The sequence below is a fragment of the Augochlora pura genome, chromosome 5 (assembly GCF_028453695.1).
Source record: "Augochlora pura isolate Apur16 chromosome 5, APUR_v2.2.1, whole genome shotgun sequence".
NCBI lineage: Eukaryota > Metazoa > Arthropoda > Insecta > Hymenoptera > Halictidae > Augochlora > Augochlora pura.
The window spans coordinates 14701542-14723276 of NC_135776.1; the positions used below are offsets into that span (position 1 = coordinate 14701542).

The 21735-nt window shown below is 38.2% G+C and overlaps 1 protein-coding gene across 1 annotated transcript in view; it reads left to right on the forward strand.

Moving 5' to 3' along the window:
* Nucleotides 1–236: 236 nt before the first annotated feature.
* LOC144470525 (octopamine receptor beta-1R) overlaps nt 237–21735 on the forward strand; it is a 156243-nt gene continuing 134744 nt past the window's right edge. The window contains exons 1-2 of the mRNA XM_078181794.1: nt 237–1464; nt 8351–8588. Coding sequence (XP_078037920.1) covers nt 820–1464; nt 8351–8588 — 883 coding nt within the window. The 5' untranslated portion in view covers nt 237–819. The remainder of the gene's footprint in view (nt 1465–8350; nt 8589–21735) is intronic.

Here is a 21735-nt window from a genome sequence, read left to right on the forward strand (position 1 = left end):
GGCAGTGTTGAAAAATCCATTTGCAAAGAGTTCGCCGAATTTCTCCCGCAATCATTTAAAACAGCATACAAATATCACCGAAGGCGATTAAAGAGGAATCGACTCTAGAGCGTGAATCGATCCCCGTAACTCGATCAAATAATTACTCGGACAAATAGCATTAACCGCGAACAAATGTAAGAACTGCTCCCCGCACTAATCCATTGATTTCCTGTATCTCTGAATTACAGGGGCTGCGTTGAATCAGAGGCAAGTGGGATTAGGCTAATACCTCCGATAGCGTTCGTTCAAACCGATAAACAACCGCACCGGCGTGTTCCACCAACCGTGCATCACCGCAGCGAACGTTCGTTGCGCATAGTGCAAGACTAACCAACAACTATTCCGCGACTCGACGAACCGCTAAAAACAGCCATCAAAAAGCGAGCCACCATAGAAAACCGGCCCGAACGATGTCCAATCGTCTGCGGAACTGCGAACGAAACACGAAATCAATTTTCCGCGTCTGCAGCCATGCCAGCCACGGCGAGACACCTATCGATCAAAGAGGGTCCCACTTGAGGACGGAAGAAGACTCGTCTCCTAAAGAATATCCGGAGTGATTAAACAAATATTGTTAGAAACTGATATCGAAGGTCGAATCGGCGCTGACGCTTTCAACGATTAAAGAGAGGCTGGTAAAGTTCGCGTTTGTCTGGAGATTTTTGTACGAGGTTGAAGGGAGAATCCGTCGACCGACCGTAGTCATGGCTATCTCGATCGGCGGACAGCCATGACGCAGTAATAGATTCGCGATCAACGCAGCAGGCCTGGTCCACCATGTTGCACGTAATGGCGGCGGTGACGACGAGTCTGCCAAACCGCGTGGACCCGACGCCCACGTCGTCGAGCAACAGTAGCAGCCCGTCGAGCACCGCGGCGAACAACGTGACCTCGGTCCCGGTGGAGAACCCGACGGTGGAGAACCTGCCGGAGAACGTGAACGTGTTCGTGGTGGTGATCAAGGGCATAATCATGGGCAGCATAATCACGACCGCGGTGCTCGGGAACGCGCTCGTGATCGCGAGCGTCAGGAGACACAGGAGGCTGCGGGTGGTGACAAACTGTTATGTGGTCAGTTTAGCAGCCGCCGATTTGTTGGTGGCGATGTGCGCGATGACGTTCAACGCGTCCGCCGAGCTGTCCGGCGGCAAATGGCTCTTCGGCCGATTCATGTGCGACGTGTGGAACTCCCTGGACGTTTATTTCTCCACCGCCTCGATACTGCACCTGTGCTGCATCAGCGTCGACAGGTACTATGCCATTGTCAGCCCGCTCGAGTACACCGTCATCATGCGGCAGGGCACTGTTGGATGCATGCTGGGCAGCGCCTGGGTGCTGCCAGCCCTCATCAGCTTCATACCGATATTCATGGGGTGGTACACCACGCAGGAGCAGCTCGACTACATGGTCAATAATCCTGAGGTAGGTTGACTTCCTTGCTATACCATTGTCACGCTTTTCATTATCGATGCTCAGGGGAAGGTGCAGTTTTAAGAGACTCTCCGCGGTGTCTTCGGGGTCAATTTATTTATTTAACGTTTTCTTTCTCGCGAATTTTATGGGGTAACACGGCGTTAAAATATTGAGTTACGTCTCCTTTCTGTTTTATCGATAAGGGGTAGTTGGGCGGTGTATTTCCTTTCATCTTTTTGTGTTGGTATTTGTTCTGGTGTTTAACGTATATAGCGATACGTGCTTTTTTATATATTTTCATGTTTTAAAGCCACTCTTGCAAAATTACCTTGTGACGAGGGTAATTGGAATTTTCTGTGGAAATTTTTCGGGGGTGAGTTTCGCTCTATTAAATTAAATTACTTTGGATATAAAAATATACTTGTCGTTCAGTTTTTCGAGTGCTGCAACTTATTTGAAAGCGAGAAAATCAAAGGGGTACGTTTATTTATTGTTTGTAGCGTAGTGTAGAATTACTATAATATAGCAACGTGAACGGAGGGTAGTAGTATCAGTGTGAGTCACCGACGAAGCCAGTTATTATTTTAATTAATATCGCATATTTAAAAATTATTGAGTGCAATAAAATTTATGGTGAAATTGATTCAAGTATGATTTTTATATTAATATAAATGGTACGGTATTTTATAATAACCAACGTTGTAAAGAAAGGCAAGATAGAGCAAGATATTATTCACTGTAAATATTGGATGTAGGATATTTCATCATATTATATGTTTTTATTTTAATTTATATATATTTTTATACATATTAATTAATACAATATTACAGATAATCTTAAAGTCAACACCTCGGGCAAATAAAATATCATTAGTCATTTTTATTGATGGCCCTTACATATTATTCACTGCAAAAAATTGGATACGGTGTATTTCATCATATTATATATTTTTATTTTAATTTCTATGTATTTTTATACATATTAATTAATATAATGTTAAAGATAATTCCTAGAATCAACGCCTCGGGCGGATGAAATCTGATAAGTCACTTTTGCAATACAGTTAGAGAAAAATATATACTGAATAAGTGATAAAATTGGTAACAATTCCTTTACAAAAATATTCATATCAACCGGAATGGATATAAATTTTCTCATGTCCGACGCGCCAGGTGGTTTGCCAAGTGAGTCCTTTCTTGTGCAGGAAACTGCCAAATGCACGAGCTACCGTGGCAAAACGAATTGCTCGTTACTTGTAGAGTAATTATTAGGGTAATTAGTGAGTTCAGCCGGGATTAGTACTTGTTAAGCCAATCTAATCGTTGGAATCAAAACAGATTACTTCGGCCTTCTTCTCCGCCCATTATCGGTCCATCATCCAGCAGAGTGTCCTTTTAACAACCAATTAATTATTAGGATCATTTGCAGTTGTATTTGTCGATCGTTTCAAGCTTCGATCATATGTCACTCGCGGGACGGTTTTATTTTCATATGTTGCAACAATTTGCTGAGTTCCAAATCAATATTCGTTTTTAGGTTATCCACCCCGGGAAATTGTGCCAATAATAATTAACAAAGAATATTTTTAAACGGTACATGCTTTGTTTCATTTTTAACGTTTATTTTCTCTTTAATTACAAGCGTTTTAATATTCACAAACGAGTGGAAATAATTTAAAAATTGATTGACAGTTCTGAAATGACGAATATGAAGAAATATCTTTCTGTTTCAGTGATTAATACGAGAGAAAAATTAGTACAATAATATTCGTATAATAATAATTAATAATTTTGCGAGACAGAACCGAATTTTACAACGTTAAATACATGCTGTTGTTTTCAAAAGTTGTTCCGTCACGTCTCAAGATAATTTTTATGCCAATAAACTTTAGATTTAAGAAATTGTTATACAATGAGAGACATTTACATAGACTTTACATAGAATGGAAATACAATAATCTAGGAAAATGATCTCAGATTGACAGTTAAAATGGCTTCGTGTGCAAAGGATTAAAATAATAAGCAACCGATCTAATAAACTATAAAATTAAATATAATTTATTATTTATTTAACAAAATTAAAATAAAGCAACTTGAAACCAATTAATAAAATCGGAAAATTTAGCTTGAAGAGAGGCCCGCGCTTGACGGAAGCGCTCGCGAAATAATCGGGCGCGGAACAAATAACAAATCGATTGGTGGAACGGCAAATTTTAGTAGAACCATTGAGGTTGAAAGGGAACGATCCATAAAACGGTTACGGTCGGACAGTAACTGGCTTTGTTCCTCTCGAGCTGCTGGTGGTCCGGGATCGATTATTTGAGGAACTATCCGACGAAATTGCAACGCGATTTCCGGGAAGAGATTTATCGACAGGGCCGGCCGCATCTCGTCCGGTTAATAAGCGTTCTGGCCGTCGCGGGGAATTGTCAATGCTAACGATAATTCTTCAGGGATAAGAGGATTTGCGCGAAGGGTCTTCCTCGATTTGCATACGAGCGCGTTAGGGTCGATTCGACCAATCATGTCCTCCGCGTCGGCCGACGCCGACGCCGCCGCGTAATTTGCACTATTGTTTCCTCGATTGGCTAATTTGGTTATGCATGGCAGGCTCGATGCATCATGGGAACGCCGGCGCCGTTACATGTCCCGGCCGCGTTATAAATTCAGAAGTAACGGTAATTTACTAACGGAGAATTGAATTTCTATCTACGAAACGTCGATCGTTCCATATTCATGGGATCATCTGGGATGCCTCGAGCCGCGCGGACCACCGCCGCCGTCGCCCTTCGATCTTTCACCGATTCACGAACGCTCGACGAAGTTCGTTCCCGCGTTATCACCGCCGATTGTTTGTTTAAACTCGTTCCGCAGTTCCCGAAGGCAGAAATTGCACGGAAAAGTCGCTGGAAAAAAATCGCTCGGGAAAATCTCCGTCCACGTTTGCAAGTGTAATTTGGTATTGAATTGTGTCGGCATTGTTCGTGTACTGTTTCTGGACTGTTTGTTTAAGTAAATCGATGCGGTACATTAATCGATTTTTATATGATTTCTATTTGTACACGTTCCATGGAGTAATATTATCATTGTAATTAAGGTGATAATTGATTTTATGAAGGATTGTTGTAATTATAGTAATTAATGTGCAGCAGAACAAGTATTGGACGTTTTGAAAACTTGTAATATAGGAAGTTTGTGGGAGGTTTATAGGAATTTATAGGATGTTTATAAGAATTTATTGGATTTTATAAGATATTTAGAGGACTTTATAGGAATTTATAGGATTTTATAAGATATTTAGAGGACTTTATAGGAATTTATAGGACTTTATAAGATATTTAGAGGGCTTTATAGGAATTTATAGGACTTTAAAGGACTTTAGAAGACTTTATACGACTTGATAGGACGATTATAGGATGTTCATAGGACGACTTTAAGACGCCACGCATACCAGACGTCTTTAAAACGTCTTAAAGACGTCCTCGTGTTGTCTGGAATATATAACATATTATAATAGGAAGATATAATATATATAATATTAACTACAATCTTAAATAATTTTTCATGTTGGTTTAAAAAAGTCGCAGACCCTGATTTAGTTAAAAGACTGTACAATAAAATCTCGACTAATCGAAATTATCCAGGTGCAATAATTGTTCGGATAATAAAATAATTAGTCATATGCCTGGTTCAAATTATTATTAATTTGCAAAATAAATTATGTTTAGATTGATCCATTGTCTATAAAATATGTATCTCTCTTATAACAATTTCAATAAATTAACACGTTCCGTGTCGAGATGTATTTAGTCGACTCTTCATTCTGGTCAATTGAAACTTTAAAAATCAATATATTATGTTTTTATATATAAATAATAATATATTATTTATGTTTTATATTATGTTATATTATGCTGTGTATTATTATAATCAATATAATCAGTATATTATTTATCAATTATTGTCAATATAACTATGAAGCAAACTTATTATGGATCTATTCTTTTGGTGAATATTATTTCTTGGATTCTAACTTGTCATTAATTTTTTTTTTAACGAATTGAATAGCTATTTATGCGTGTACCAACCGTGGTACACGTGGCACGGAATGTGTTAAAGAGAGAACACAAAGACATCTTTCGATTCTTCTAACGTTCTCATTGCTTATTATATCACATAATCAATTTTACAGTAAATGCACAAAATCCGCCATCTAATATAAAACATTTCTGTTAAACAACGCTAATTCTAATACAAACTGAAATCTCTCAATCTTCGCGTGGGTCGTTAATAACATTTAATCTTTTGCACTCGACACCGTTTCCAAATCGAAAACATACTTTCTTCGCACTATCGCCGTTTCATATGCGTTACTGCAGCATGAGTGCATCAAATCGAAATTAGTGCCTCATGAAATATGCTACCGTTTCACCAAGTTCTGAAATATAAACGAAAAAACGTGAAAATTATTTCGTAACACGGTGTAATAATTTTCCTGCCTCGGGTTCACCACTCGGCTGCAAAGGGTTAACATTTTCCGCGTACTCGCGTCGTCATTTCCTCTCGCTCGAGTTCAAAAGTAATTCCGCCGACAGGGAAACGCCACCGGAAAGGAACACAGTATCGATTTTCGCCGGCATCGGCAATCTATCGGCTTCCGTCGGTAGAAATCGTTTCCGAATACCGCGAACGAACGAACGTACGAACGAGTCCGAATTAAAGGGAAAACTCGGACGATGCGGCAGTCGACGGCGGCCACGGGAAATTCCTGTTGCGTAAGTAGAGCCATTCATTAACCTAATGGAACACGATTACCGCGCGTATGCCGCGCCGGCTAGAAATGTCAAGCCTCCGTGTGACCATTTCGTAACTTCACCGCGACTCAGACAAATCCAATTTCAGCGCGTCTTCCACGGCCGGTCTCTGCTAAAAATAAACCGGAGTCTCGGCTGCCAATATTATCGCTCGGAGCCGCGTCCATCGATTCCGAGAGTAATTTCATTTCTCTGCCGGCCGTAACATCGAAATCCGCAACAACCACGGTCCCGCGTCTTCTCCCCGTAACCATCCGTTACCGATTCGTTAACGATTCGTTAGCGATTCGCGAGCGATCCCGTCGGCGATCCATCCGTCCTGCGGCGCCGCCACCGCGATGATTAAAGTTCTTGCGTTTCCCAATTTGCTCACGGGCCCGATCGCGGCTCTCTGTTTCTTCGTTAACGGGGCGAAAGTTGAGCCCCGGTTTAATGGGAATTGCGAGCGGCGGCGCGATGCATTGTTTCCAAATGTGGTTTACGTAAGCCTAGGGAAGGCTTCATCTCATTATCCCCGGAGGTTTCATAAAACTTTCGCATGCACGGCGAAACTTGACTACCGCAGCCGGCCCGCGGAATTGGATTAAAAATTCCACTTAACCCGCGCGGCGAATTCTAACGCAATTATTTCGGCAAAGTGGCGACCGTTAAGCGGACCGAGAGCCACCTTTTCGTTTTCAACGCAGATGCGTTGCACGCGTTGTTCCGTTCTACGGCGCGTTAATCTGCGAAGACCGCGGCGGCTTCGTTATACAGGCTCTGTGCAACGAGGAAGTGTTAATCAGGACTTTTAATGCCGCGTCCATCGTAAGCCGTGCGCTATGAAAATTCATTTGAATACTCGTTTACATTCTGAGGGGCTTCTGTTCGGATAACCTGAACGCCGGGGTTTTTATGCGTTTATGGAGAAAATTGGTGGATAGAATGCAATACGAGCGAGTTGGGCTGTACCGCGAACCAGTTCTCAATTAACCCCTTTGCACTATCGCTCCTTTCATGCTGTGACGATTAACACTTATGCCAGGACCGTACAATTTTTGTTTCCTGTATTGTCTTTATACGCCTTTGTTTCTATACTTTGATAACAGACGAATTTATTTTTATTTCGATGTAGAAGAAATTAATAATGTCCATATTTATTAGAGCTTGCATAAAATCTTCACCACTAGTCTGATTAGTTATTATAATGTATTATAATGCAAGGGGTTAATAATGTTGAATAGAGTGTAGTATAATATTTGAACAAGTGTCTCGATAAACATAGACACATAAATAATGCACTTCACTTAAGTGTGCTAAATGCAAGACTAATAATTGTACACTAATATCTAAATTTCTAATGGTTATAATATTTGAGAAGTCGTGCCGACAAAAGACACTTCTTTACAACTATTTAATCTATATAAAAAATTCATACAAATTTTAGAAAAAAGTGATAGACAATCGCCCCGTAAATTGCTTCAACGAAAACTTATTATTATCCAACTTTCAAAATATTTAATATAATATACAAATCGTCATATAACAATCGCGAGGTTAATACAACTTATCATTATAATAAAATAATATGTGTATTAACATATAACTATCATATAGTAAAACATAGTTTTTGTCGCCTATATTTTTTATTCATAACGAAAAACCATTTCCATTACTTAAACACCATCGCAACACATAAAACTATATTCTCATCATTTAATTTTATAAATCCTCCTTAACCCTCTTAGTGCCGAGCGAAAAAGTCAAATTTCACGGTGTTACTAGGGCTTGGAAAAAGGCTCATAAAAAGCAAACGAAGAGCAATATTTACATAACTCAAAAAGCAGCGTATTAAGGACGAAATTGAGAATGAAACGGTGACGTAAATTTTTCTATATTCATTGGAAATTACATAAATAACAAAGGTATAAGTGTAACGGACTTTTAGCCAATGCAACGTGGGCCGATGTTTCCGGCACTAAGAGAGTTCAAATCAATTAATGTATATATCAATTAATATTTTCATCGTCTGTCTTCGTCGTAAACGTAAAATATTAATGGATCAGAGAACAATGGTCTGACAGTTTCGTTGAACGTTGCAGGTGTGCTCGTTCGTGGTGAACAGGCCGTACGCCGTGATCAGCTCGTGTGTCTCCTTCTGGATCCCCGGGCTGGTGATGATAGTGATGTACTATAAGATTTACAAGGAGGCGGTCAGGCAAAGGAAGGCGCTCAGCAGGACATCGAGTAACATTGTCCTGAACAGTGTGCACCACCACAGGTCCTCGACCAGGCAACACCATCATCAACAGATGCTGCTCCAAGCGGCCGCCGAAACCGGTGAGTTTGCGCTATGTCTACATGGAATATATTTCAGCTTGTCTAGGGAGTTCCGGGTACCTAACCGGGAACAGGGGGCGCCTTTGGGTAGCCTCTGAAAAGCCAACGATGTGGGAACACCCACAGGTGCGCAATGCAACTCCCCCCTCCCCCACCCGGCTAATAAGTTGTTCGATATAAGGCTCGCCTTTTTACTTATTAACTCTTTAAGGCACGCGATTTTCAAGAAAATAGAAGACACACTTGCACAGAATAGTTTTTTGTTAACAATATTTAATCTGGAATATTGCTCAGAGAAGAGAAAGGATAATAACGCTTTAAAAAGTTCTACAGGGTGGGACGTAATTTATTTTATTATTTTTAGTAGGTTTTAATTATTGTATTTAATCGTGTTGTCGCATTTTTATAATGTCGATGATGTAGTTATCGGCCTAAAGATAATATGTGATAATATAATTGTCGGCTAAAAAATAATATAAAATAATGTAAAGATAACACAGTCGCCAGCCTAAAGAAAATATAAAATAACATAGAGATAATATAATATAAAAATAATATAATCGCGAGCCCAAAGATAATACAAAACGATATAAAAATAATATAATCGTCAGCCTAAGGAAAATATAAAATAATATAGAAACAATCGCTAGGCACTCGATTCGGCATTAAAAATGATCGAGAAACATTGTAACTCAAGACGAATCTTTAGCAACTTTTCTAATCGAATGCTGACGCTAATAATAGCAATATTGTAATTTGTTTGCTAATGCTCGAGTGGTATTTCAGATTACGAAAATGGGCGAACAGTTGCGATAGCAAAATCCTGGGATAGTTTTAATTAAAGTGGATTAAGGGGGTTAAGAGGGGATGAAAGATCCTCGACAGTATCTCGTAGCAGTGGATGCGTTTTATTAAGGAACTAATTAAAGACGAGGCTTCCACGCAGGCACTTCTTGCCGTGGAATTAATACGTCTTTGTGGGATGTCAAGAAACGCCGGCGTAGCGTTCCGAGGCTGCTAAATATTTGCGCCAAAGAATTCCGCGGACTTTCCTACGTAAAATATGAAACGCGCGATATTAATTATAACGTCGTGGAGCGCCGCGTGTACGTTGGATTAAAAATTTCCGCCTCCCGACTGAATCGTTCATAATAAATGCGAACATATATTAACATTAATCGCGCAGAGAAAAATTTATTACTCTTTTGATTTATTTATTTATTTACTTATGCTTTGAACCAGGTGCTTTATGTGGTCGACAGCAACTTCGAAATATCTAATGTTAATATAACGTTACATTTAATCTTGTAAATCTTGATACATGTTTATCCGATAAATTAAATCAAAATAAAAGTAAATTATGTTCGGTAAAGCTGCCAACAGCTTCGTGAATCATTCTATGATTTTTAATAATTACGTTTCGTCTGATGAATAATGCACGCGTGGAGACAGTTTGTTGTTCGATAAATAACGTGGGAGCAAACGGTTTAATTCCATTGTGAGAAGACTGGTATAAAGTTGACGTAATTTGGAACCCAGGGGATTCTGTTTACGACGCTATCTAGAGAGCCAAATAATAAAACGATCTGAGGACAGCTCAGTCGTTTCCTGTGCACGTTAACCGGCACGTGTCGGATCTACTCGAGCCGTGATAGCATGAGTGAAGTGGTTTTGGGAAATCCTGGTGGTCCTCGAACTGCAGTGGACAGTGCTCGAGGTTTTGTCGAAGGTATTTGCTCGGGATATTTATTTGAAAAATACAGCTATTATATTGGAGTAATTACAATTAATTCGCGGATCAATAAAATGTAAATTCAATATTATTTTACTATTCTCTCATGTTACTATTAATATAATATTTCGTCGAAATTCAAATGGAAGCAATAATTTTTTAATCCTTTCCTTCGTTGTAATTTTTGCATAAATTTTGCGACTTGTTATCTACTAAATCAGTTAGTTTAATATCTGATAAAAATCGAGAGATTTGCTACAATTTTTAAACAATGCCATTTTGTAGTTTTTTTTAACAGAACCGTGACATTTCTGATACAGTGTATATTGTTATTTCGATTGTTGCTGCTTGGCACTATTTTATTAATTACAAGCGATTAATAACGTTCTATCGACAATCGTAATTTAATGATATTCGTCTTTGCCGCGCGATTATTATTAAAAACGATGAAGCAGAAAACGTAGTAATTTATCTTTACCGCGCACTTATTATTAAAGCCGTAAAACCGAAAAATGGAAAAGGTAAAAAGGTAAATGTTTATGCTTACAAAACTACCGTAGAGAATAATGAAAACCGTGATGCCGTGGATGAGATTAAGCACGCTTTAACACCGTCGTTATTAACTCCCGGATAGTGGCGACTGATAGATTCACGCTGTATCTCCTTACAAATATTTCACGCCGCCGGAAACGATTATTAAAACACTGTTTGCCGATTATAAATTGCGTCTATTTTCATAATATTTAATATTTCTCCGCTCACAGGTTTATCGAACAGCTTGCAATTATAGATTGATTATTAGTCAATCAGCGAGCGGATTAAATTACGACTTTAATTGCGATTAAAGTTTCGGAATTAAATTATTTTAATGACAAACACAGGAGAATACTATATTAAGTTTCCTTCACGAAAATCTAAAACGAAGAATTTTAATCTTGGTTTAGGTCTTTCGGTGCTAATCTCTCCTTTAATTACTGCGAGAGATTAGAAAGATCACAGCATCTCTACTCTAAGTGGAGTTCTACTGTAATTGGACCCGAAGTTGTGCCAGTTATAGGGAGAATACTGTACAGTATACGCAACACTGGCATTTCTTTCCGTCTTTCTCATTTTTGTTGAATATAACCAACTTGAACTATATTTGATAATCTATACATCTATTATATATAATTTAAATAATACATCTTTAAATATATTTCTCCAAGAAATTAAATAAGAATAAAATGGAAGCTTATTTCACGATCTTTCATTTTAGAAATAACGGAGTTGTGACTTCAAACCAGCCTGTATAGTAATAATATAATAATTAAAATATGTCTGCTGGGGCACATCAAAATTTATCACGAATTTGCACCTTAGCATTCTGTTTAATATTTTGAATTTCAAGGATATCGAGGCCACATTTTTTTGAGAGAGAGAAAAAGAGAAAGAGAAAAAAATATTCTGGTAATATAGAAATTTAAAAATTCAGTATAGTACGCAGTATACCGCAGTATAGCTCAGTAGTCGCCGTAAACTTCCCGAATCATCGCGTAGCAGCGAGTCGGACGGTTATCTTAAAGATCGTCATCAGATCAGCGTGTAACAAAAACGGAGGAAGCTCGCTTAGGCAACGTCTCGTCGACGCACCTAACTCGATTACGCAACACATAATCTTCCGGTCGCTTAATCATCTTACAGCAGCGCCGCGACGGTCTTCCGCCTTATTTTTCAGCGAACTAATATCGCCTGCTCGATCGCAATTCTTTCTAATAACGGCCGCGGCCGCGAGCCGTGAAAGAACGCGGAAGCGATGAACGCTCCCGCGAAATCCTCTTATCTCGTTAAGCCGTAATACCGCGCGCGGAAGAGCCGCTCGTGCCGGGAATGCCGAAGAAAATGCAGTTTCCGGCCGCCTTTGTCAGCGGCCCCGAGGAGAACCCCCGTTTCTTCTCGCCCGCCATCTTCGTCGCCGCATCGGCGCTGTTCTCCGACCGGAGACAACGAGCCTTCGAATTCGTCCTGGTTCAGTCGAACGCCGTTCTTCTCCATTGTTTGTCCCTGCGGTTTATTAAATAATTCTATCAAGTTGTACTAAATTGTACTAACTTGTATGCATATATATCTTAACTTTCTCTTTTATATCTATATTATATTAATTGTACTACACTATTATATTATAATACAAATTTAAAATATACATATACATACATACATAAAATATAAAATATAAATATAATTCGTATATCAATACAGTAGGATGGTATCATTAATATAATATAGATATAAGAAAAAGAAGTATATTCAGGGAGCCTAATTTCTTTCATGTATCTATATTATACTAATTATATTGCTTTTACTATACTTTTATATTATTATACTAATTTTATAATGGTACTATATAATTGTTCTATATATCTATAATATAATTATAATAATTATACCGAGTCATATTAATATATGTATATGTCTGAAATTTCTTTCTTGTCCCAATATTATATTAATAGTATAATTTATATTACATTGACTATACTATACTATTATACTCTAGACTCTTATACGAACTTAAATACAAATGTAAAATTAATAAATAAATAAAAATGCAAATATAATATATAAATATAAAATTCGTATAACAGTATAATTGAGATATAAGGTAGATGTAGAGCTATAATATTATATAGATTTATACAATATAATATAATATAGATTTAACAGAGAAACTCGACAAAGACATTCAATATCTAATTTCTTTACACACGCGCATGGAAACAAATACCGATGCAACGTCGAAACCAGAAAATATTTCGGTGTCTCCCTTCGAAGCGTCGAATTTCCGACCGCGGGGCGACCGCCAACCGGGAAAAACACGTGAACGTTGAAGTTTACAATTGCATTTTGATCGACAATCGCTGCGGTTTACAATTAAGGGTGGACGATTGAAAGCGGTCGAAATGGTTGAACCGATTAAATGGGATTTCGTGGTTTCGCGATAAAATCGTGGTTTTCGGCTATTTTCGTTGGCATCGATGGGAACGATAATCGGCCCGGTATGGCTTCCGGCAATTACAGCAGACAATGGGTAAAACTGATCGGTCTGGGAGAATATTTTTGACACGGTCCGATGGAATTCCCGCGTTTGCATTCCGAAAGAATTATTCGATGCATCTAATCGTCGAACTTTCATTTCTTCGCTCTGTTATTTTCGTTTATACAGGGTGTCCCGGAATTCGTAGTACAACCGGGCAGGTGGCGATTTCACATAAAAATAAAAAAAGAAGAAAATATTTTGTTATAACATTTTTTCATCCGGAGTTCCGTTCTCGTGATAATCGACTTCAAAGTTCGTTTAACCTTTAAACGATTTAATTTGCCCGGTTGTACTACGATTTCTGGGACACCCTGTATATTAATATCAAGAAATATAAGGGTAGTAAGAGTAACGAATCATTCAACTCTTTCGCCTTAATTTTTTTAATAAACTGAATGTTGCGTATAATAATATATTGAGCAAAAGTTGTTAGATACGAAGGGAAGCATAATTGATTGACGATAATTAATTTGTTACTATTTAAGCTCGATATGCAAGTTGCATTTGTAACGTTAACGATATTCTACCTAATCACAGCTTTTGATATTCGCAGATTTTTTTGCTACGCCTCTGCGTCGTCGTTCAATTGTTATTGTACCGATGTTAACAAAATTCAAGCGACTCGGCCGAATTTTCCGAAGAAGTTATTCCGTTTCGTTCGCTTCTATTGGAATATTTTTAGCGAACAGCTCCACGTACATGTATGCATACGTGCCGAAGTAATAAAATCGCGAGATGCGCGGCGCTCGAGCGCCGATGTGAAACGAAGGAAATTAACGGCGGAAGAGTGGAAATTGGAATAACGAAATGTGCTCGTCCATTTGATATGTTGAATTCGACGGATGAAAAGAATGAACATTCGGTAAAATAAGATGAAACGTTCGTCGGTTTAATTTAATTTTCGAATCTAAAGCTATCGCGTACCTTCCAGTCCCGCCGAATCAGCGACAGTTAATTATCTCGCGTGTGAATTACCAGCAATAATTTCCAACAAATGATCCGCGCATCCCGTTTAATTAATGATTGTTCTTAAAAATCGTCGAGATTATTCCCGCAGAAACGACCCGCTGCTGTATTTGTTAATTATTTTTACTACCTTTCTTAACATTTGCTTTTATTACCATTATTATATACATTTATTAGTGTTATTATATATTTTTATTACCATTATTATATACATTTATTACTGTTATTACATATATATATATATATATATATATATATTTTTTTTACCATTATTATATACTTTTATTATTGTTGTTTGCAACTGTTACACTAATATTATTTTTACAATTCTTCATCATTATTTAATAATAAAACAGACGTAATTCTCATTTTGCTCTTGCATGGAGTGCAATCTCTTTACTCGACACATACGACAGAATATTAATTATTTTCTATTTCTCTTAATTATTATACATTCCTTTATTAACCATTTATTATTACTCAGCTATGAAATTCGGCGAGTGCTTATTAGCATTCATAAACCAGGAAGCACGGTCGGAGTTACGACGCGAAGCGATCGATGAAAAAGGATGAATAAAATAGTTGAAATCGAGTAACTTCCGCCCACCATGTTGCCGAAACATTATCGAAACAATTCTCTCTCTCTCTCTCTCTCTCTCTCTCTCTCTCGAGTTATCAAACGAAAACGCGACGCGTTCTAATTCCCGCGCCGCGATTCAATGCATTTATTATCAGCGCGCCTTGGCCGTCGACGCGACGATAAAATTCCTCGAGCGAAACGACAGAGGCAGCGATGAACTCGAAATCAAATTTCTGCCGTGCGCCTATCGCGAACAACGAGGGCTCGCGCGAACAAAAAGAATTCCGAATAATTGACTGTCACGTCGGAGTCGTGTCGGGCGAGAGGCACTCGAGTTCTCCGATAGGTAAAGCCGATCGGAATAAAGGCGCGTATAAATCGTTTTCAGCGGCCGCGGATTGTTTTGTTTTCGTAAGCGAGAGTCGTTCGCTCGTGGCGCGACCATTAGTTGACACAATCGAGCGACGCGGGCCCGTCAAATATTCACTGATCAAACGACGCCTGGCTCTATCGTTTCGACGCAGCGTCGGAAGGTCAGTCGATCGACAAAAGCATTAGTGTAAACTTCGTCGCTGTGTGCTCGTTTCGTTCCGGGACCGTTGAAACCGGCGCGACCGTTGAAACCGCGCGGCCGTCGAAAACTTTTCATTGTCGCCTGTCTTTTACCGTTTTCCTCTGCTCGATCGTTTTCTCAGCGATTTTTAGCCGCCCCCTCCCCTCCCCTCCCCTCCACCCTTTTTTCGCCAGCGCTTCCACGTCGACGGTCACGATTTCGCGACGCGAAAGTTATTGGACGATCGGCGACCTAAGTGGATTGGATCGAATCCGATTGATGGAATACTAAAAACGAAGCGATTCTCCGGATCGAGGGTTCGATTGGTTTATTTTTCAACTTATTATTTTTAATCCGGGAAGCGCTGCTTTGTTGCGAGGGTTTCGATGTCGAAAAGGATGCTGGAGAGTTATTTTTATGGCGATTGTTGGGTATTTGAAAATCTGATGTGAAGCAGCGTGTCTGGTGTAATTATCTTTTATTTATTGCTATTATTATTCTCTTTAATTTATTATTACGTTCCCTTATTTATTATATATTTACTATATCATATTACAAATTTAGATTGTACATGTATAAGATTGCTCTAGCAAAATCGTTTAGACATTACAGAATTATTATACGCCTTAAAATAATGTTAGAATAATTTTACTAAAATTTATAATAATTTTGTAATAATACTCGTCGTGATTATAAAGCAGTATGTCTAATTAAAAAATATAATAGACTATTTAGTAAACGAAGGTGATATTACATAGACTTCAGAGAGAAATTATAGCGAGTGTAAACATTCCTCTCTTTCTCTCTTCATTTAATAGTTTATTCGGTGTTAAAGTATTAAGAACAATATTCGTGTAAAACAAGTTCCAGAAATATTTTTATATTCATACTATATTTCAGCGAGGATTAATATAAATCTATACTGAAATGATTAGAAACAATAATAGGAAAATCTCAGAATTGTTAAGAATCGAATCAGTCGTCGCAAGAATTTTAATCACACGAGACCATTATTTATTGCTACAAAAATTAAATGCGAGCTATTTTTGCCGCCGATCGATATTGTCTCGCGTAATTATTAATTACGCTATGCGGTGTTACTCTTCCGTTTTGCTTCGGTGTTTGTTAATCGATACCTTTGTTCGTTCGCGCTTCGAATACACTAACACTGTATAGCTTCTATTTTAAGCTTTCTTAAACTTACCATTATTATTATTATTATTATTATTATTTATTTGTATATTTTGAAAATATTGACCGTTTCACTTTTGCGATATTATATATACTGCAGATATAAAAAACTTAGTATTATGTACAATAATCATATTATTTATCATAAAACGCGTCTGCAGAACTCGCTCGTGTTTCCAACTGCAAGCATTGTATCAAAATAACAATTGTTACGCAACCACGTTGTATACATTGGATATAACAGTCACGGTGCCCGATGCAAATAACAAATTATTTATTACGTCCCACCCTTTATCCCTGCATCGAGGAAGGGATGGTAATGCAAGTTACGCAACGCCTGGCACAGCCAAGACACCCTGGAGTGTTATTATTAGGTCCATTGAATGTAGTATGTGCATTATAATACCTTTATTTAATTGTAATGGTATTATTAAAAATGGTATTGCTAAAAATAGTACATTATATTGTATATTGTATATAAAACTATATTATATAACATTGACAGTATGCTACATAATATATATAACTATATTACGTAATATTAATTGTATAATAATATCAACAGTAATATGACATCAATAGTACTTTACATAAAACAATATTATCAAAAATAGTATTTACAAATCGCCATCAGCCAGAAAACTGTCACTATTAACAATAAAAAGAATATAAAATAAATGCTACCAAATATACAAAAACTAAATGTTTCTCTTCTTTAACGAAGCGACAGAACTCGTCTCTCAAATCGAGCATAAAATAATCAGCGAACAGTCGCTTGATACAAATCCGATCTCGATGAGCGATACGCGCAGCCATAATCGTGGTCGCTCGATTAGGTAATGCGACAAATATGGCGGCGCTGATTGGAGGTGTCGCTGTGACGGAGCGTCGCGCGAACAAATAAAGAAAATCGTGCTAGTGGAAACTGTTACGATAAGAACGGCGGGGGAACAGCTGAAAACAGTAAACAGGAAAGGAGCCGTGCTCGATCCTGCGTCGCCTTTAATGACCGGTCATTAATAACGGCACGGGTACGTGTCGGAAATTTATGAGCGCGCCTGTTCAACTGCAGTTGCAACGAAATTACGAATCGACTGCGAGCTTTCCCCCCTCCGCGTTTCCCCGGCTCGGCCGCGCAGAGAATATGCCGGCCAGCCGACCTTGACCCTTAAACGTGGTACCCCCTGTCATCGCTGCCATTCCACTCTGGCAAGGACGATGAATCAAAAAAGAGAGGGGGGTGGGAGGGAGGGCACGCTCGCCGGACAGAGAAGAGGCGGCGAGAACTACCGAACGGGATGCTCGATTCTTTCGGACTCCGTTCGCCGAATTTTTCCGCAATTTCATTTCCATGCAGCGACTCTCGGGATTGTTTTAAGCACCGATTTAGTCGGCAAACATTTGAAATTGTTGGCAGCCGGGTTGCCGGCAATGGCTACGAACCGGCGCAGAGTCGTTCAAAACTCTTTCGCTCGTTACTTTTGTTTATCGTCTTAATTATAGTATTGCATTTTTATTAGTGTGATCTTTTTACTCATATTCTATAAGTATAGTATTGTAATTTATAATTCGCAATTCTATGTAGTATATTTTATATATTATATGTTGTATTTATACTGTTGTATATATATGTATCTATATTTGATTTTTTTTGGTACAGTAATATATGTACACTCTAACAAGCATGAGATCTTAAATCAGAACCATTAACCCTTTGTATACCATTTTCTTCCTAATTACAATTAAGCACTTTTTCGATTGTAATAATTTCTTTGGAGAAAAAGAAAATTTACATTTATTATATGCCAATACTAGAATGATTAAATATTGCTCGCAAGTGGACCGAATTTAATTCCGATTTAAAAGAACTGAACAGTCATACTTAACAAGATATTAAATTATAGCAAGTGGTTAATAAAACTCCAGAAACGTTCACAATATTTTCAAAGCGTTGATGATAATTAAAAAATAATTAAACAATGTACAATGTCTCTTCAGATGTACATTGAACCGCTTTTAAAGCGATTCTAATTCGCAGTAGTTGTTCGAGTACGACGACAGTTCAGAGCCATCGCTACCCGCTGCTGGAGGTCGTCAGTAGTGGCGAATCGCATAGATCAGCCATAAGATTTCCTGTGTCTCGACCAACGGCCTTGACCTCGCGCAATCCCACATCATCGCCAGCATTCGGGTTGAATGGTGGTTTGCAGAATGAAAGCGGAGGGTTGGGTGGCCGTGGAAGGTCAGGGTGACAGTTGCCGAAGGTTTACTTTTAGTTTTGGATCGTTGCGAGCGCAGTTTTTTGCGCAGCAACTTCCCTCGCGTTTTGGCAGTGAAATAGAGCCACTCGTCGAACGTTTTCACGCTACTCAATGTTACGAAATCTTTATTTATCGCGAATTAGACGGTGAAATCATTTTGGACGCTTCATTTTTTAATCATTCAGTTTTTATGTAACACGACTTTTTTATTATATAATGATATTAGTATATGTAATTTAATAATACATGTATAATATGTGTAATATAGTAATACGTATATAATATACTTAATATAATAATACAAATATAATAATACCTTTGTAATACACATAATATAGTGAAACAAATATAATATACATAATATAATGATACCTTTGTAATATACATAATATAGTAAAACAAATATAATATACATAACCTAATAATACAAATATAATATTCCGAATACTTTTCATATAAAAATTGAATGAAAAGCAACAAAAATAATTTGGATAACCCAGAGGTCTGAAAATTAATTTTTCAAAGGAACCGTATCTTTCTAAATTTGTATTAAACAAACAGGATATAAATCCGGCACGACACGGTACCGCTAACATAACCTTGAATTATTTTCTTTTATCTATAAATTACCGACTAAATAAATGCACAGATAATTACAGTGCAGAACTACTATGCGACATTTTAAAATAATTTCCTATATTGACATATTGCGATTGCAAACTCCGTTAATTTTGTCCCTGAAAATGGTGAAAAACCGAGCTAAAAGCAATCAACTAAAATAATTTAACGGGAACGTTTAAAGATAAATAACGCCGCGAGCAATGCGCAGAAAGTGCAGCAATCAGTAAAAGTAATTAATTGTCGGACGCGAGCGGAAAAACATGGGAAACTCCATTATCGGGAATAGTCGTTCGCATTTAGCGGACGCGTTTCCTCTGGAAAACTATAGCAGCGCGAGGTTCGTTTTATTGAAAGCAAACATGAATTTTCATTTCGCTGCGAGAAGTCGGCGTTTCCGTGGCGGCGCTCCTGTTCGGTGCAGCTGCGGAAGGAAACAACGTCGTGTAAAGAGAGAGAGAGGGTGCGGATACGAATTCCGGATTCCGCAACAATTAGCAAGGCCCTCGGCGTCAGACGTTGATAAATTACGGTTGGCCAGCCCACGAGAGAATGGCATTGTTGGATTATTCATACGTTTTACCAATGAATCGGTCTTGCTCTGTGCGATTCTACTCGTCGCTCGAGAGGAATCTTTCGTCTGGATCTAACTTCTCGAATCTTACATTCTTCTCTCGACTTAAATTATACACGGTATCCAAAAAATTATGGTACTTTTGGGAAATAGGAGAAGCACCTTTTTCCTTGGCGACAATGCAATTCGCGATTTTGTTTAAGAGCTATTAAAGAAAAACAGTGACTAACGAGGGGGTGAGTTTGGAGGACTTATGTCTGATTGGTCAGTGTTTCTTGTTAATAACTCGTAGATAAATCCACGAATATAATAAATATAAATCTGGATCTAAATGTCTATATAAATGTTTATACAAATGTTTATACAAACGTTTGCTATATAAATTCTCGTTTCCAATTCAAATTTGTAAAAATTCGCAGAATATAGAAACAGAAACAATGACATTAATTTAAACATCCCACCTTCATTATATACTTAAAACTTGTACAATCACTCACAAAATTCGATTACAAAATCAAATCGCCGTTTTATTAGAATTAAAGATGACGCGATAGTTTCCTATATCCGACATAAAGACAGAGAATAGAATGTATAAAAACAGGAGAAATATTTTAAAAGAACGAAGAAAATTTATAGTCGGTGAAACAGAAAATCGGCGTGATTATTTCCAAGAGCGGCTGGCTCGGAAAATACGGTTACTTCTGGGTCAGATCGACGAGGTGCGCGAACGAGGGTCAACGTTGAACTTGGCGGGATCATTTAATATCAAGAAATTACCAAGGTCCGTGCACACCGCGCTCTTGAAATCGGCGTGCGCGCGACACTTGAATACGAGATCGCAGGAAAGCCTCCATTCTCGAGCAATTAGGGACCGTATTGGGGGAGGGGGCCACGGCGACGATTTCCAGCCCGGCGGATTCGCGGGGGTGCCGCCGCCGCCGCGTGCACCGTCACGTAACGCTCTTGATATTTACAGCGGACTGTTTTCAAATATGTATATCGCTTTATACTCGAATTGACAAGTGGGACGATCGATATTCGGCGGTGCTGCGAGAGTGCACCTGCTACCCCCGGTCCCACCCCCATCCCCAAACCCTCTCGTCTCTTTCAAGCAGCCGACGGCCGTGCAGCCGCATCCCGCGAACAATCTCAGATCCGACGGCTCCTAAATTAAGTCGACAGTCGCGTCCGGATGATTCGGAATATTTTCATAAATATCGCATCGCGAATGCGCACGGTCTCGACAATGTTACCCTTAGGTTTTTATTGTAAATTGTTCCATTATCGAATTGATATTAATTGATTTTATGTAGGGCGAGTTGGGTAACTTGTACACTGAAATAACTTTTGGATTATTACGTGGATTTTGATTGATTTTAATTATTTTTATTGCGCAGAGTGTTAATATAATTTTGCCGAGGAAAAATAGGAAAGGAGAAGTTAGTTTTGGAATTATTTTTAGGTAGCTGAAATTGGTGCGATGAATAAAAATGTTGTAACGAGCGTATGATAATTTATATAATAACGCAAATATTTATATAAGGAATAGTATATAATAATATATAAATAATACATAACTATTGTATACAATATATAATTATA